Source organism: Artemia sp. Qi Xiang Cuo, chromosome 21 (assembly GCF_049724085.1).
Source record: "Artemia sp. Qi Xiang Cuo chromosome 21, ASM4972408v1, whole genome shotgun sequence".
Classification (NCBI taxonomy): domain Eukaryota; kingdom Metazoa; phylum Arthropoda; class Branchiopoda; order Anostraca; family Artemiidae; genus Artemia; species Artemia sp. Qi Xiang Cuo.
In genome coordinates this window covers 19,868,715-19,887,438 of record NC_142814.1, presented here as the reverse complement: position 1 = coordinate 19,887,438, position 18,724 = coordinate 19,868,715, and the positions used below count along the sequence as shown (strand labels likewise).

Genomic DNA, 18,724 nt, shown 5'->3' with positions numbered 1-18,724 from the left:
CATCGCTCTTTACTTAGGCAGCGCTATTGCGCTGTATATGATTAAGAAATTTAGTTTTTATGCTTTAACGTTTAGTAGCTTATTTAATTTTAATGCTCAATTTTTCTAATTAGATTATTTTCTATTTTAGATCTAAATTTTTGATCAGCCATAGTTTTGTGCAGCAATTTTTTCATGAATTTTTTGCTATAAATTTGGTGGGGGATTTCGGAATTTGGCCGGGGGGGGGGATTTATAGCTGTATGGATTTAAATTTTATTATTACTTTTCTTCTATGAGATTGAAGCCATCATGACTCTCATTTTGTCGGCAACTTGAATAAAAGCGCACACTTTTTTTATGAATGGAATCTGTTTCGTCCGGTTTTATTGAAACTGTTTGTGCATTTCCATGAATACCTATCTGAGTCATTTAAAAAAAGAGCTTTGTTTTATCCTGAAGCAAAATTAAGCTTATCGTCATAATAAACGTAATTTAAAAAAAAATCCCTAAAAAGAAAAAAATCCTAGAAAAAAGAGCTATATTAAAGCCTAAAAAAAGCAGAAACAAAGCCATATAATAATACAGTGCCCCTTTTTCCACTAAAAACTTGGTGGTGGGATAAGGGCTCGGGATTTTGGAAGGGTCTCTTGCCCAATTTGGGCATCACAGAGGTAGAAGGGTTGAAACGGCACTGTCAACCTAATCTTGAAGAAACCCCCTGGTATTCTGAAGGGATCCCGTTAAAGATTCGATTTACATAATCAACAGGCTAGGGGATATGAGAGGAGCTATCTAAGGGAACCTGATGCATTTTTAGGCTCAAATAACAAAATATGGATGTTTTTGTGTCAGATCTGTCTTGAGCCTTGAAGTTTTGAACCAGACTTGTATGTGTTTACAATTCAGCAAATTTATTTTATTTCAGTGACCTTTTGCTCGGCACCAAGAATAAATCCAGCTTAAGGTTTTTACAATGATTCCTTGGATAGCTTAGACCCCTGCCACATATTTTCTTCTTGTTTTATTTCAAATGTTTTTTTTGGAAATGGCATGGTTTATATGAATGTAAAAACAGAACATAAAAATTGTCAGTTAAACTGTTTTCCCTTTTCTTTCTTTCGTTTTTTTTTTAAGAAATCGATCAGCGAAATTGTTTTTTTTTGGGTCAAATAGCTGCTTTTACAGGATGGGTAATCTTTTCTCCAGTGCTTCTGAGCATACTATCAAGGTGTGAAATGAAACTATATTTTTTAGCTAATAACACCATCTATACTTTAGGTAAACTATGATGGTGGTACTGAGATGCAGTTTTGGAACCAAAATCCTTGTGAAAGCGTTTGTCCTGTACGTGCACGACATGATTTGTGTAGTATTCAAGCACAGCCATTCAGGCAGGAAGAAAGTAACTCCAGTAGATTGGATGGAGATGAATCTTGTGAAAGTTCTGTTTCGTCTGCACATGTTGACTGTAAAGCCTCTGACACTTCAATCAAAGATAACCCTATTGCCAAGTGTAATGAATCAAATATGCAGCATTCTGAAAGAGAACATTTAGGTGCAACAACATTTGTAGCTCATCATATATCAAAGCAATCTGACGTACATGACCAGAATATGAATTCTGAAAGATTTCTGACTAGTAGAGTAAAGGTTTCATCAATGCAAGTTGCTTGTGCTGCTAATACAAGTCAAACTGCTTTTAATCATGCTAATGAGGCTAGCACATTAGAAATTATACAAAGTTATGAATTTGAACTTTCGAATGTAATAGCGTCCAAAAAAGATCATGCTACTGAGCTAAGTGGAGCATATGTTCCATCAGGGCATGCCCCTTATGATAGCTATGGAAGTCCAGTCAAAAGAAATCCTGATGACAAGTCTAGAAAACCGAAAATTATGCAAAATTGTGAAAGAAGTGACTTCAATGCAACGCCGTCTTCAGATCAGCAAATAGTAGATGATGCGAACGTGCGTGACCAGCTTCTAAGCATTTCTGAAATTTCTTCAGACCCGAAATTAAATACTGAACAATTCGGTGTTGAAACCTCAACTAAGAGCAGGAAACTAGCTGAAATTGAAACAATTACTAGCTGCCCATCAAAAAGCTATTTAACGTTGCTGAACGATGACATTCTTCAACGACCCATAAGTTCCACGTCAGAGTATAGAAATATTTTCCCTTGGAAAAAGAAAAGAAACAGGGAGTTCATAGTTTCCTCGTCAAACACCGATTTTAAAGGGATTGAAAAAGCAAGTCCAGTTAAACAAAGAAAAACATTCCTGACCTTTGTAGATTCCTCCACCCCTGAGTTAAACCCTATTCAACATAATGTTTCTAAAGCGTCGTGTGAACAAGAGATACCATCTACTTCTACAGATAAAGGATTAGAAGAAGCTGAGACCGGCAGTGCATTAAGAGGCTTAAGAAATTGTCTGAATGATGGCGTTCTTAAACGACCTGAATGCTCAGCAGCAATTCGTTCAGATCAGGCAAGTATTAATCCTAAAGGGCATAAAGAACATTTGTCTCCTCCCTATAAAAAGAAAAGGATAAGTGACTCAGGTTCTGCCACGTCAAATCCGAATTTTGAAAAAATTGTTATACCGGAATTAGTTAAAGAAAATGTTTCTTATTGCACTTCTGATGATGATTCCTCAACCGGAATAAAGTTTACAGACCATAAGGCTCTTATAACTTGTAGAGAACCACAATTACCATATGTCTCTGATGATAAAGAAATCGTGAAAAAGAAAAAAGAGACGCAAGTTAATGCTCCTGGCCTTAAACCTGTTTCAATGCCCCAAACATCAGAGACATGCATAGGAATCAAGCCAGGCCAGCAAATTCCAAGTAGCCAATTGGCTAATATTTCTAATAATAGCAATATAGAGTTGCCAAAAAATATTATGGGGCTTAGGAACTATAATGTTTCTTCTATTATGTTAAGGTGTGATATTGCACCTCCTTGTCCAACAAGTTTTCTCAGTAGTTCTTCCAATAACTATGATGTTATAGACGACGACAACCAAAAGACAATAGCCAGATCAGTTAGAGACTTACTACTATCACCTTTTAGACTATCCCAGAGTGATGATGAAAGTGACCATTCTGATGGTTTTTGCTTATCACCTAGAAGGGACTCCGGTTTGAAGAATTTGATCTTCGACGAGTTTCGACTTTCTGACTGCTCTGATTCTTCTGACGAAACCAATGTCACCAACTTGAAAATAATCCCAGCTGAAGAATATTCAAAATCTCAATCCCAGTTGATGGTATTGAATTATGAAAATGAATCTTTTTCGGATATGGCTGAAAGCGGATGCTTTAAAAGTATGATTGGAACTCACCATAAAGAAGTTTTGGATAAACGTGATACATCGTATCCCAACGGTATTGGAGATAGAACAGCAGTCTTTTCAACTCCTAATTTATCATTTGATTATGATGGTAGAAATGAGGCTTGCAAAAGCCCAAACGATGCTGAGAATATGTCACTAAACGACCACAGATTTTTAGATTATACAAGAGTTTCAAATAAATTGCACCGTTCGCAGGTCGTTAGCGATCCTTGTTGCCAAGACGACAGCCTGAAAGATATGAATAAAAATCTGTCTTTGTGTGAAACCTTTGAACTGAATGATGATCCTATTTCTAATAATGATCTCGCTCCTGGTTATCTAACCGGGAGTGACTCTAGTTTTACGAAATTGCGACATAGACAAAGTATGCCTAGAAACCAAGACAATGCCAATGTGCAAACTATTTCAGAGAACGACACTGCTCCCAATATTTTATTAGCAAGTATCCAAATCATTGATGACTCACGCCTGAAAAATTCACGAAATAAACAAAAAAAGGTTCAAAGCCTTGATGAAGTTGAAGAAATAGCAATAGTGTTGAAGGGTCGTAGTTTAAATCACACAGTACTCCATCCTGACGTTATTCCACGTTTGGAAGAGGACATACCCCTGATTATTGAAGAAGCGCCTGTGACATCAACAACTAATAGCGCCTCAATTGCACATGCCCCAAGGTTCAATGAGCCAATTGGATCGAGAAGAACACGGAAAGAGACTATTCATTTTAAGGAGAATAAAAGTCTTCCAACATCTGATCAACGCCAAGGCAAAAATTTCATTGTTATTGACTTGATTGACAATGAGGAGGTTTTTATTGATACAAAGACATCTAGTCAAGAAATAATACAAATTGATTAGCGTTGTCTTACAAGTCAGGACTTTCCCCAATGCTCTATTAGACGTATTTGTGTGGATAATTACAATCAAGAGGAAAAGATATTTCGCTTAAAGATTGGACTGAGTCAAGCCTTCCTAATGAAGATTTTGGAAAGTAAATTAAAAGACATATAGTTTAAGTGAAATTGGACCTAAAAATTGTCCAATTTTTTTCCTTGGATGCTTCTTGCTCAAAGGGAAATTTTGAGCCCTTTCTTCTGGACAAAACTGTTATAACCTTCTTCTTCCGTAACCAAAAGACATTCCTGTGCTTTACTTTGATCGTAGTTGCCTGAAATGTGTATCTATAGATGCGAACCTGTTCTGCCTTCGAAAAAAAAATCACAATATTTTCCTGGTGAGGGTCCGATGCCTCAAAAAGGTGCGCTTTTAAGTTTAAGTTTTCCTGGTGGACCTTTCTCACTAATCAATTATAGTCAAAACCCATTTTCCTAACAGGCTAAACACCCGGGTTGGAATCTGATTTCACTGAACTTGTTCAGCTTGTTATCTGTCAGAACCGCCCACGGTTGCAGTGGCGATGTGAGCTAAAACTTCTGTACCAGTAGGCATCTGAATGTAATGTTTTATAGTACCAGGAGACAAATTTAATTGCCACAAGATATGAACGCATATAGTATGCATTTAGTGTTTAATATACTATTAGAAGGCTAAACGTTTAATTATATTTAAATAAATAAAATTGAAAAAATAAAATTATTTTTTTAATAAGTAAAATTGAATATGTAAAATTTGAGTAGTTGTAATTTTTATTTTCATTTCAATGCTGTAATAACTGGAAAAAAGAATATTCGTAATATAATTAGTTTTTAGTGAAGCGCCAATGAAGTAGGCTTTAGATTTTTACAGTTAGGGAAGGAGACATTAGCTAAATTCTTGTTTGCAGCGAAACTAAATTTGTCGTGAACGGTTTTGGGAAGAAATAAGATTAAACTAAATATTTGGTATGTGATATCAGCTTCTGAAAAGCCCATCATTTCAAAATTTAATTTAATTGTAATTTTCATTTTTATTTTCAATGTTGTAATAAGTATTTAAGAAAATATTTGTAATATAATTCATTTTCAGTAAAGCGCCAATGACGCAGTAGGTTTTATACTTTTATAGTTAGGGAAGGAGGCAGTATTCATACTCTTGTTTGTAGTGATTTTTGTACGTTTCAATCTTGATTCGCATATTTAATTAAATCTTTAGTTTGTTTTAAAGTTTATTTATTCATTTATGGTAGCACAGGTTGTATGTTTGTTTGCTATGATAGTTTATTTAGCCTATGTTCGTTTTGGGCTTCAGTTATGCTACAATAATAAGATATTTTTGTTCGTTTTAAGCTGATTTGTTAATTCAATTTTAGCTGAACTCGTTTTAAGATTTATTTATTCATTAATGTTAGCACAACAAAAGATTCAAAACAAAAGCAATACGAAATCGGAAGAATGAAACAACAAGAACAGTGCAAGAAGAGAGAAAACTAAAAACAATATTAAAAAAAAGAAAACCAAAAACAATTGACCCCCGCCCCCTCCGGCACAAAAAAGCAAACCAAATGTATTTAAGCTACTCCAATCCCATCCAGGTAATAAGAATCCAGCCTAATGCAGGTTATATTTTAATTACTTTTAGTTTTATTGACGAGCAATTCTGATTTTCCCCTTCTCTTCTTCACTTGATTAGTTGCAATTCCTTTTTCCTTATTGCTAGACGTTTCTGTTCTCTTCTGGTTTTTGTCCGCTTTGAACATGCCTCGTTTGACGCATCTAAAGATATTAGCGGTCTTTTTTATCTTTCTTTGTACTTTTTCGGTGGCCGGCGTTTATCCCCCCCCCCCCGGAACCCTGGAAAATAACCCCTCGTGGAAAATGCTCCCCAGAATTTTTTTAGAAAATACCCCCCTCCCCCGGAAAACATCACCCTCACGCAGCTGGTTGGTCTCCAATCTCCTTGGACTTCAAAAGAAGGACTAGATCAATTTCTGATCTGATGAGCACAGTCCGAAGTTTCTTTGACCTTGGGGTGGAGTTGTGGAAATCCCCCTCCTGTACGGAGTAAATTCTGCTCATTTTGGGGTTTAATGCTATTCTTTATTTACGAATAACAGCGTAGACCAGAAATATATCCAGAAATCATAAGGGAGTAGATATCAATTTCGCATTTTTGATGTGTTTTTGAAAGTTTCTTTTGTACCCCCCCCCCCTCCCCCCAAAAAAAAAAAAACCTTTTGCTGGAAAATACTGTTTATGAAGAGGCAAACCTTCTATATCCGTAATAAATTTCCCAAAATTAATATGCAAATTTTGTTTTAATTTTCATGTACGGTGAGCCAAATTCGAACCTGCATTAGTTGAAAAACATTCAGAAATTAAATAAATTTTTTTTTTGCTGAAAGTAAGGAGCGACATTAATACAAAACGAACAGAAATTATTCCGTATGTATAAGGGGTTGTCCTCTCCTCAACAACTCGCTCTTTATGCTAAAGCTTTTATTGTTGTGACAAAGAGTCAAACTATAGTTTAAAGAGCGAGGCATTGACGAGAAAACAGCCCCTTTCATATACGGAATAATTTCTGTTCGTTTTAAGTTTTAGTGTTGTTCCTTACTTTCAGTTAAAAAAAAACTTAAGAAAACAATATTGCCTATTGCTTACGCATAGCATTTGTTATTGGGAAGTAAACAGACATTTTTCGCGGAGGCGAATTTTCTCTGGTGGAATTTTCGGTGGTGGGATGAAGAGGATGCCCCTTCTTAAATATTTCGCTCTTTATGCTTACGTATGACTTTGTATCCCAATCCTTTACGAACAACAAGTGAAACACAAAGTTCGTTAAATTAGAATAGGAAGCTTTTTGAAAATTCTAAATAACGTTAGCGGGAAGAGCGAGGTATACTGGAGAGGGTATCTTCCTCATTGTTCTAGGCGTTTGCACCTGCCCCCCTGCGGAAAATCCCCCCCCGAGGAAAATACTCCCCCGCGGAAAATACCCCCCCCCCCCGCGGAAAATACCCCACCGGAAAACAATCTCCCGATAAAATACCCCCCCCCTCCCGGTGGAAAATAAGGCTTTCCAAATTTGAGAATTTTATTTGAGTTTCATTTTTTTTCTTATTTTCCATAGGGGAAGGAATTTTGGTCCTTGTCTATTATGCGCCACTCACTCAAGTTTACGCCATGCAAACTCGAGAACAAACCGATGTCTTTGTTAGTTTCTTTTAGCTTAGCACGAGACAAGCCAAAGGCAAGTGACAGAATAGATGGGAAATATATATTTTGGGCTATATATTTGCACATAAGGGGGGGGGGGTAAATTATTTGGACAGTTTGAAGTCAGAAAAGAATTCTTACTTTGTAATATGCAGAATAATTGTACATACCATAATTTGCATGCAGACCCGCTATACTTCACCCCTCCCCGCTCTAATGTGCAAATATATAGCCCAAATTTGTCAATGGCCTAGGGTGGTTTGGTGCTGCGATGAGTTGTTAGTAGTAGTTGTAGTAGCACTGAATACTATAAATATTTTAATAAAAATAGTAAACTATTGAAAACATCAGTGCCGGCCCGGAAGTATTACGGTTTCTGCCAATTTTTCATGTGGAGATGTTCCGGCGGAATTATCTGGGGAGTATTTTCCGCGTGTTTTGATTTCTGGGAAATAATTTCCTCAGAAGGGGCCATTTCTGGAGTGATCGAGAGACCGATTGGAGATTAAAGTCTTTTTCAAATAAAAGAATACCAAGTAGACTTTTTCTGTATGAATCGTCCTCAAGCAATTTTATAGGGAGGGGGGATTCTCAGCGTGGATGGAACTGTTTGGAGGGAATTTGACGAGGGGAAGGTTTACTTTATGTTGGATGAAATTTCACCAACGGAAATTTCTGTGGGAGAGGGGCCCCCTCCACATATGAAAGGTGTCCCTCTCCTTAATACCTTGGTCTTTTAGCTAAAGTTTGACTGTCCCAATTTTTTAAGAGCGTTTAGTGAAAAACGGGGGCTTTTTAATTAGAATAGGAAGCTTTTTTAAAAGTGCTAACAGCTTTAGCGAGTAAAGATAATGAGGAGGGGGCAACCCTCCAAGTAAGGAATAAATCTTCCAAAATCAATTTGCAAGTTTGGTTTTAATTTTTCATGTACGGTGAGCCAAATTCGAACCTGCATTAGTTGAAAAACGTTCGGAAATTAATAAAAAATAAGTTTTTTTAACTGAAAGTAAGGAGCAACATTAAAACTTAAAACGAACAGAAATATTTCCGCATATGAAAAGGAGCTGTCCCCTCCTTAACGCCTCGCTCTTTACGCTAAAGTTGTTATTGTTTTAAAAAGTAGAGTCGTTACAAAGAGTCAAACTTTAGTGTAAAGAGCGAGGCGTTGAGGAGGGAACCATACCTTTCATATGCGCAATAATTTCTGTTCGTTTTAAGTTCTAGGGTCATTCCTTAGTTTTAGTTAAAAAACTTGTTTTTTTCATTCAATTCAAAGAAGAAAAGCACAAAGGCTATTACTTACAAATTGCATCTATTATAGGGAAGTCAACAGACATTTTTCGGGAGGCGAATTCTCTCTGGGTAATTTTCAGTGATGATATATGGGGAATCCCCCTCTTAAATACTTTGCGCTTTACGCTAAAGTATGACTTTGAATCCCAATCCTTTACGAACAAAAAGTGAAACACAAGGTTCGTTAAAATAGAATAAGATAGCTTTTTGAACATTCTAAATAACTTTAGCGTGAAGAGTGAGGTATTATGGAGGGGATATCCTCGCCATATCAGTAATAGTAATAGTTTCTGTAGTAATAGTATCGTAATAGTTTCTGTTCTTTTAAGTTTGAATCCTGTTTTTTATACTTGACTTATGTGTTTTCAGTAAAGCGCTAGTTTTGTATAATCCTAAAAGCATAGAGAAACATAATTATTTGGTTTATTTGTACTAGTTTTATTAATATATGTGAGATAGGCCGTGAAGTAATAATTTTTGTTTGTTTTAAGTTTCAACTTCGCTCTTTACTTCCCTCGCAAAAGCATTGTTTTTTTAAATTAATCTTTGTTCGTTTTTTGATTAAAATTTAATGTAGAAACAACGTTGCCATGATCTTTTTTTTTATACGGAATAATGTATGTTCGTTTTAAGTTTTAATGGCACTCCTAAGCTTCAGTTGAAAATTTATTTTAATGTAGTTTCTAATTATCACCGATCTAGGGGATATAAGACACCTATAGAAAATACTGAAAACAACCTTGACAGCTAAGAAAAACTTTCAGTCTATAACATGAAGTTCCCCATCCATACTTCACAAAACAATACATGTTTTTCAGGAACGTTAGTTTTTCGATGAACAAAAAATTGTTTTTACTCGGCCGACTTCCCCTGAAAAAGCCACAATGTAGACAGGGCTTTGTAAATTACCTACTGACTAGCAGAAACTAGAAGGCTACTGTAACAAAAGAGAGCTGTTTAAGGGCTCATTTAATAGCTTATATTTATACCTAATCCCTTTTTATAAATTTGACTTGATAGCACATTCCCATAAAGTGCACTTCCGGTTGTTTCCCAATTTTGTTTAATGAAAAATGTATCTTTTCCAATGAAATGACCCAAAAAAGGTGTTTTTCGAAACCTAGGCAGGAGCAAAAAACTAAGAGGGCAAGAACGTCCTTTCGCCTCAATTACCGCCGTTAGAACTAGCACACAGGCTTCATCGCAGAGTGAAGTTTGAAGATTCAATTCAAAACTGTTGATCATTCAAACTTAGTTTTTGGTAGATTTTCAGTTGAAAAGTTTTTAGTTTAATTAATCGTTTTTCGCAATAATCTTTTGCTTTTAAGATGAGTAAGCGATTTATGAAACTTACTAAGAGGATCTGGAGTGGGAATATATGTGAGGGGTATAATGAACCTCCAGTTAGGGGCTTTGGACCATAATTATTGCAATGATACCGTTTTATGTTTCCAAACTCTTCCAATTAAAAAGTGGTACCAAAAGTGTCGTTTTTAGTGCTATATGGCACCTTTGGATTGTAAAATGGATAAAAAGCACATAGATATGAGTAATAGGCTTAAAATGAGCGATTAAGAATCTCTCTTTGATGTTTTGGTAGTACGCTAGGCCTGTTGAAAAAAAGGGAGACAGATCAGTGGCACCGATGAAAAAAGTGATTTTCCTTTTTATTTAAGGAGGGGGACTGTAATTTCCCTGTACAAGGTATATATATATACATATATATATATATATATATATATATATATATATATATATATATATATATATATATATATATATATATATATATATATATATATATATATATATATATATATATATATATATATATATATATATATATATATATATATATATATATATATATATATATATATATATATATATATATAGATATATATATATATATATATATATATATATATATATATATATATATATATATATATATATATATATATATATATATGTATCATTTTGCAGACATAGAAAGTCTCTAACTTATTGCAATAGTAAAAATATATTTCCTTATATCTTAATGCACGTAGATATGAGAAACAGCTTTTGAATGAGCCATTAAGAATCTCTTTATGATGTTCTGGTAGCCCGATAGACCTGTTAAAAAAAAAAAAAAAAAAAAAAAAAAAAAAAAAAGGACACAGGTCAGTGCTACCGATGGAAAATCAGTGCTACCGACGATTTTCCTTTTTGTTCAGGGAGGGGGACTGTAACTTGACTGTACAAGGTTTTGATCATTTTGATTCCAATGGTACAGTTTTCATTTTGATCTGACGCCATTTTCGAGGGGTTTGAGGCTTTTTTTGAAAACACCATAAATTTCTTTTCGCAATAAACTTTTACTTTTAAGACAAACCAAAATAATAGTTAACATTCCCGAGTCAGTGTTAGATGGGAATTTTTTTCACCAAGCAGTTTTTTTCAAAACGTGTTTTTCAACTTTTAGTTACTATGGGCTGTGGTTCGCTCTTTACTAGCTTGCAGTTGCCGCTGCAACCATGATACGTTGCCGGGACATGCTTAAAAAATGAGCCTAGAAAATGACTAAAAAAACAACAACAGCGGATACCGATATTACCGATACGGTACATGCGATACCAATACACACGATACCGATACGCGCGATACCGATACACCCGATTCCACATACAGCTCTTCCCCAGGGACTATGGAGGGCCATATTATCATCAAAGCCATATATATTGGACCTTTGAACTATGTTAAACAAAATGGCTATATAGGACTTGTTGGGGGGGGGGAGGGGGTTTGTAGGGAGGGGGAGGGGCTGTTTGCCCTCCAATCTTTTCGGTCACTTAAAAATGACACTTACAAATTTAATTCCCTTTAGAATGAGCTATCACACACCTCTATATGACGCTCTGGCCACCCCCTAGCCGTTCTAGAAAAAAAAACGAAAAAAAGGGAGACAGATCAGTGCTACCCATGCAAAAAAGTCATTTTCCTTGATGTTCAAGGTGGGGGACTGTAATTATCCTACGATAGGTTTTCGACCATGCTGATTCCAATGGTGCGCTTTTTGTTTCCATTTGACTCCATTTCAAGGGGTTTCAGGCTCTTTTTTGAGATCACCATGAACTTCTTTTCGTCATAAACTTTTACTTCTAAGATTAACCGAAACAATAGTTAAAATTCCTGATTTAGTGTCAAATGGCAATTTTTTCTCACTAGACAGTTTTTTCGAACACTAATTTTTTAACTTTTGTTTCCTATGGGCCGTGGTTTGCTCTTTACACGTCTTGGGGGCACAGTCAGTAGAGCGTAGGTCTTATAATCCTTTTTCCTCGAGTTTGAACCTCACCCGGGGCAACTTTTTCTGTTAATTATAAATGGAAGATGCTGGTTTCTAGGAAAGTAAAGTTTTATTACAAACTTTTAGTCTCCTAGTAATATTCAGTTTTTATAGGCTTCACTTTTAGTTCTTTACTTTAATTAATTCAAATTAGAAAAATACTTGAAAATTTTAAAAATATTTTGGTTTGTTGTTTGATTTAATCAACGAAAGTTTTACTTCATCTCTCACTTCAAAGTTATAATTGTCTCCTGGAACCAAACTATATTTGGTTCAACTTCTAAAGTGCATATCTTTTGTGCTATTCTTTCATTTCCTTCATTAACCACCAGTCAGGCCTTGTTATTTCATCTAACTGGTAGGGTGGGGTCTTTTTGACCCCAAGGACCCTTTGAGAGTGTATTCCTCCTATGCCGTTAGGAGCACAGCGCTGTTTTATCGTGTATTCTCCGGAAACTTGGTGTTGTTGAAGCATACAATCAGTCGAGTAACTGGCACCAAAGGCAGAGGAGGTAAGAGTGGTCTGGGGTCATTTTGACCCCACCCTGCCATTAGCGTTACAAAAAAAAGGAAAATGAAGATTTGGTTTTTCGAAGGAATATGATATTTGTTGCTTGTATTACACGTTTCTGTCATTGCCAAGAATGACTTAATTGTTTTTTCGTAAATTCTAGTTGGATTTCACTTTTTAATTTCTCTGTTTTGGCCGTTTTCACCTTTTCTTTCCGGATTTCAGTGTCGAAAAGTTATTCGTATGGAAAACTTTAACATTTCTTCTGCTCTTAGAGAAAGAATGGATACCCGAGCTAAGAAGCGCCTTACAGAGGAAGATGTCATTCAGATACTTGAAGAAGATGACGATTTATCAAGTGGATCCGACACCCAGAACGACGATGACCACAGACCATCGAATGACGAGCCGGAAATCCTTGTTCCAGATGAAATTTCATCATCAGAAGAAAGCGCAGAAGAATCCAATGAAGCTACCGCTCCTTCAAGTCAATTCAGAGAACAGCCATCACCAGCCATCAATTCAGAGAACAGCTCCAGGTCAGCCAGACCTCGATGATGTGCCTCTTTATAAGAGAACCAAAAGATGGACCCGCAAGGATGTGCTACTAGGACGTGACAGAACAACAAAGTGGTCAAAAAGTGCACCACCCCTGGGTCGAACCAGAGCTATAAACATCGTGACAAAGTTGCTTGGATCCGAGCATCTTTCGGTACCAACTAGGACAGCCCTTACTTTGACGAGGACCATATCTGGCTCCGGCAGAAATATCACGGCCGACAATTGGTACAGTTCCGTTCAGCTCGTGTATGAGCTTCTGAAACAGAAGCTGACCTATGTAGGGACTGTAAAGAAAAGCAAGCGTGAAATACCTGACAGTTTCCTGCCAAACAAAACTCGCCAGGAAGAGAAGCCATTTTAAATTTAAGCTCAGCAGATACAAATACCTTTTAAAATTGATTAATAAATACCAATGTATATATTTTAAACTAGCGATTCGCAATCATTTGTATTTTTTCAGTGGAGTACGAACCATATTTGGATTTTGGAATAGCATACGGGTTTTGAACTTTATTTGCGATCATTTCTGTTTATACCGAGTTTGACTTGGTTATTTATTGCGGACTTTGTTTATGTTGAGGATTTTTTTTAACCCAATCAATTTCCTCTAAAATGAGCCATTTACGAATTTCCACTGCCAAGCTATCTGTGGAAAAGAAAAAAAGAAAAAGATGCCGTTTATGCAAAATATCGTCAAATAAAGATGCCGTTTATCAGGCAGCTAACTCAGTCCAATATAAGCAATGGTAGCGCTGGATAATTTTCCTTTAGTAGCATTCAGCTTTATCCGATGATCGAGCCTCTATGTACTACAACCTACAATTATGACGTCATTGACCAATATTGCACATGAAAAATGAAGTTTTTCGTACAAAAAGTGATTCTAATTTTATTATATATTTTTTTTTAATTACAAATGAGACTAGATCTAGCAATTTCCTTTAAAATGAGCCATTGAGCAACTCTACGATGTTCCAGTGCCAAGCTATCTGTGAAAAAAAAGAGAGAAAGAGAAAAAAAATTGCCGTTGAGGCCGAAAAATGTAGTAGCTGCCACTTTTCTTGATTTTCAAGCCAACCTTATTCGTTTTTCCGCCTGAATTGCAACGCTGCGCGAAAATCGGCCATATTGTTGGCAGGTTTGTTGTGCAAACATGGAACTTATCATGGAATTTCCTGAAATTCAGAAGGCACTGGTGAGTTCATTTTGTTGATAATCTTGTTAATAGCAAGGCTGTACATCACCTGCATTCTGAATTGATTTTTCCTGAGCTTGGGTAGTAAGTTTAGCCTGTACTAGGCTATATCTTTGCCCAGCCAATCATGCACTCTAACTTGAAAATTACAAACATTTATTAAGGTGCCAAAAAAGGCAAAGAAGTTAACAAAACTGACACAGAAAGATCCGCCATAGTCTCTACAATAATTCCAACATGTTTATGAACTAAGAACCTAGGTTGACTTTCCAGTTTTTTAGGAAAATTTGACCCTTACAAATTAACATTGTGAATCAGTACCAAGAAAACTGAGGCTAGATTCTGCTACAAAAGTGATGATAATTGGATGGTTTTGGGGTCAGTGCCCTTTAAGAAATTCCTCTCTGTCCAGCCAGGTTCATATTTTGTGTTCCAACTGCACAGGCATCGTGTTGTAACATTTTTGTAAATTTTACCATTCATGGAATATTGAAATAACTAAGAAATAGACCTACATCTCCATTTAGAATTTCATGCTGAATCCAGATATAATAATCATTAACTAATAGTTTGCCGCAAAGAATAAAATTTTATAAATCTAGTTCAAGGATATTGTCAGTTTGTTTTCTTGCTTATTTGCCAGCAGATAAAATAATTGGATGGTCTGAAATGTTATTTTCTGGTACAAAGTGCTGGAAAATTTTCAAACTTTCTACTAAAATGTGTATTTTTTTTCATTTGCATCTCAGATTTCTTTGTAGGAAAGCAAATAATTTTAAAATAAATATTATGCCCCTCTCCTTGGTGATGCCCCTGCCCCTTGGAATATAAGCTATTTGGAATTGATTTTGAAACTGAATTCAAATTAATTATTCAATTAATTGAGTTAATTTTATTTAATTAATTCAATGTGAAATTTAATTTGATAAATTGATTACCAGAATTGATTTTTAATCCATGAACATATTGGATCAAATGAAAAGTACAAGTGAGTTTTGCAGAGTGAGCGGATATTAATGAAAAATTCTGTTATGTTTGTGTTGTGACTGAGAATTTGAGTTGACTTAGCTGAGAAGGTCACCATTTGAGGAGCTAAGGATCCCTGTTCCTCAGTTTCTGTCCCTAGAACAGAATCGAAATATGTTTTTTGAATACATTAATTAACTTTGGAGGGTTGCAGGGGACACCTTAGGCACCCCCGCAACTCAGCACCCAGGGTAGGTGCCCTATGGGCCCCCCTAGTTCTGGCCTTGATTTTGATCAGCTATCAGGGAGATTTAAGTCCATTCCCAGCAATTCAGCACATGGTAATAGTCCTCTTCCTCTCCTGAAAATGGACCTTGATCCTAATCTGTTTTTCTTTTACTTTTCCTTCAGCAGCAGGAAAGCTTCATTTTTTATAACTTTTCCTCAGGCTACACCAAACACAAGAGTATAAATTTGTATATTTAGCAATCCGGCCTCCGCTGTCTGATCTCAGATCTCAAATAAAAATTTCGATGTATGTCTGTCACACAAAAGCATCCCAGAGTTCCTAAAAACATAATTTAAAGTAGTGGCTTGTTTAGGGGGGGTCAGGGGCCTGGCCCCCCTGAAATTTCCCAAGATGGTCACTACCTGTCCATTTCAGTTTTTTTTTTTTATTATTCTGGAGCTGGTGCCCCCCCCCCCTCAACCACTGATTTAAAGCAGCCCATAGTAGTTTTACTCTTCCAACACACGCAGAAACTTTATAAAGTCATTTCATACCCAAAAACCATGCTCAAATCTCCTCAGTTTAACTGGTTAGGCCTAGGCCTATGTCTATTTGAAGAACAAATCAGAACAAAATTTGTCAGTTCTAATTTTCTCATATTTTTAAGGGCCAGTGGTGCAGAGATCTTGATGTTGTCCCACTTATCTCAGGCAATCTTATTGAAGATTATTACAAAGCTTCAAATTCAGCTAGCCCGCAACTCAAGAGAAGCTACAGCTTTTTGGTGGAGCAATATATTGACCTGGAAACCGTGCATATTTTAGAAGTGGAAGGACTTTTCGGAAATAAAGGGTTAGTGATAAAAGGGAGTTGCTATCGCAGTTTTAAAGAGGGACAAGCCACATTCAATCAAAGTCTATCTTTCATGTGACAGTCAGATTATCAACAGTGCTTGTTCATGCGTTGCTGGAAGTGTTTTTTGCAATCACCTGGTGTCGCTCTTGAAAATTATCAGTTTGATGCAAAGTCTGAAGTAAAAGAAATCCCCGCCTGCATGAGCTGCACCGAGATGTCTCAACAGTGGAATTACATGAGAAAGCGGGATCTTGAACCACCACAGGTGATGGACATTGACATTCGCCAAGTTCAGAAAGGAGGACTGTCAACTCAAAAGACAATTCAGCTGTATGACCTGTGAGTCAGTAAAGATGATTCTCTCAGTCTGAGATTGCGAGTTGCGCAACTTATTTTTTCCCTTAACCCGGCTGTATCTGCATTTTCAGGTAGGACAGAGTTTCTGTTACATAATCTTTGTTTATTTTTGTTAATGGTTTTTTATAAAGGTAAATCTGATTCACTAAAGCAATTTTATTTTACTCTCAGAAACAATAACTTATGTTCAAAAATTATATCTTCAAATGTAAGCTGTACCTGGACTTAGGATCCTGAGATGGCTCTCATGTGAACATTTTGATGATGAGAAAAACCTTTTTCTTTGTATTTCTCTGCTCTTCCTTTGGGCAGCTTTCTGGGCTTTGAACTGGGGAATGCAGTAGCTGAACTGTTCCATTGGTGAAGCATGCTGTGAGTTGCTGTTTTGACTTGCATCTCAGAAGTTTTGCTTCAGGACTACCAGGACACATGCCAAGGAATAAGACAACAGATAGCAAGTTCCAATAAAGCAAAAGGGGTTGATGTACAGGTTTACCTAAGGTTTTACATGGCTTTCATGGTTACAGCGGTCAGTAGCATATATTAGGGGGGGGGATAGGGGTGATCACCCTCCCTCTGAAATCTGGTAAAGTTTGTCATAAATGCCATAAAATTGGAAATTTTCCCAGTCCAAAGGGGGCAACGGCGTTCTTGTAATGCCTTAAATTGCTTATTCCAGACTGTTCCAATACCCTGGATCTTATCATCAGTTGTGTAACTAAGGATGGGTTGTTACATTGTACCAGAGGAATTTTTTTTTTATTAGTGTTGTAATAGAGACTTGAAAATGCATTTTTAACAGAAAAATTCAGCTTTTAGGTACTGAAAGGGCAATTCATTAGCAATCTTCACCATCCAATTGTCATCAAAATAGTATGGTTGGTACAGAAGATTAGGTCCTGTAGGCAGGAGGCATTAAGGAGCCAAAGAGTAATTACTTGTTCATAGAAAAAAAAATGCACGCTTTAGTGGTAAGTCCAAAAATGTAGTGCTTCATGCCAGAAAATACTTTTCTATCCTTGACTATTCACCAACTTCATTATGAGCAGAAAAAAATAGAAAATGACTTTTCTTACTAGACATTTTCTTAAAACTTAAACTCTTCACACAAAACTAGTTCTAAGATAATTTAATCCTCTAAGATAGGTGTAAAAGAAGTAAATATATGGAATAGTACACCTTTTAATTATACATAGTTCTAAAATTTCCGCTGCTTTGCGGTAGAAACCATTGCTTTCAAACCATCTTCTCGCCCAAAATAGATATATTTACCACTTCAAACCTCAAAATTTTCTGCACAGATTTAACTTAGTCCGCACATTTTCGTCGTCCCTTCCTAAGGTCCAAAGGAATTAGGATGACCTTGCCTATTATTAAATTGCTCGAGACAAGGACGTACTTTTTACTTCTTCCCCCCCCCCCTCCTTTCATCGTAAATCCTGGATCCGTCATTCCAATTAATGCCATTTTTTGCTTTCTTGACTACTATATTATGTAGACTGACACCCCCCCCCCCCAAACGAAATCCCGGTTACGCTGCTGGTTCTCTCATTTCCAGATTGATGCAAGTAATTTAAGTTTGAAGTCCAAGCCATGACACATATGGTATTTTTGGAAAAGGGAGAAATATACAAAACTATTTTCTTAATTATCTATTGAAAGATAGAATTAAACGAATAGAATATTTACAGATCAAGCTTGGTCAGAACAGAGTATTGAAATGACCAGGACTGTCAACGTTGACCAACCATTTACAAGTAGATGATCCTACTTGTAGTATTATAACCAATCTCAGTGTTGTAACCAGTGCATTGTTCAAGGCTGCTGAGTTTCCTGATTTTCCTGTGTATGGGCGTACAGGTAGTTACATGTTGACAAATCCTGATCCAAAACAGCAGAAAGTGATAGACTCCTTAAGAGTGTCAGCATCAGAAGCCAAAGATATTAAAAAAAATTCTCGCAGACAGACTGAAAGTGAAACGTGGTTCCG

General features: G+C 36.2%; 2 protein-coding genes across 3 annotated transcripts in view; both read left to right on the top strand.

Moving 5' to 3' along the window:
• The window catches only part of LOC148939324 (uncharacterized), a 47,345-nt gene extending 42,280 nt beyond the window's left edge, over nucleotides 1–5,065 (top strand). For both annotated transcript variants that reach the window (XM_089106769.1, XM_089106768.1), the window contains exon 8: nucleotides 1,261–5,065. In XM_089106769.1, coding sequence (XP_088962895.1) covers nucleotides 1,261–4,200 — 2,940 coding nt within the window. In that variant the 3' untranslated portion in view covers nucleotides 4,201–5,065. The remainder of the gene's footprint in view (nucleotides 1–1,260) is intronic.
• Nucleotides 5,066–14,285: 9,220 nt separating this feature from the next.
• LOC148939323 (uncharacterized) lies at nucleotides 14,286–16,453 on the top strand. The gene is made up of 2 exons (XM_089106845.1): nucleotides 14,286–14,327; nucleotides 16,190–16,453. Exons 1-2 carry the CDS (start codon nucleotides 14,286–14,288, stop codon nucleotides 16,451–16,453), a joined length of 306 nt encoding a protein of 101 aa, XP_088962971.1.
• Nucleotides 16,454–18,724: the final 2,271 nt, after the last annotated feature.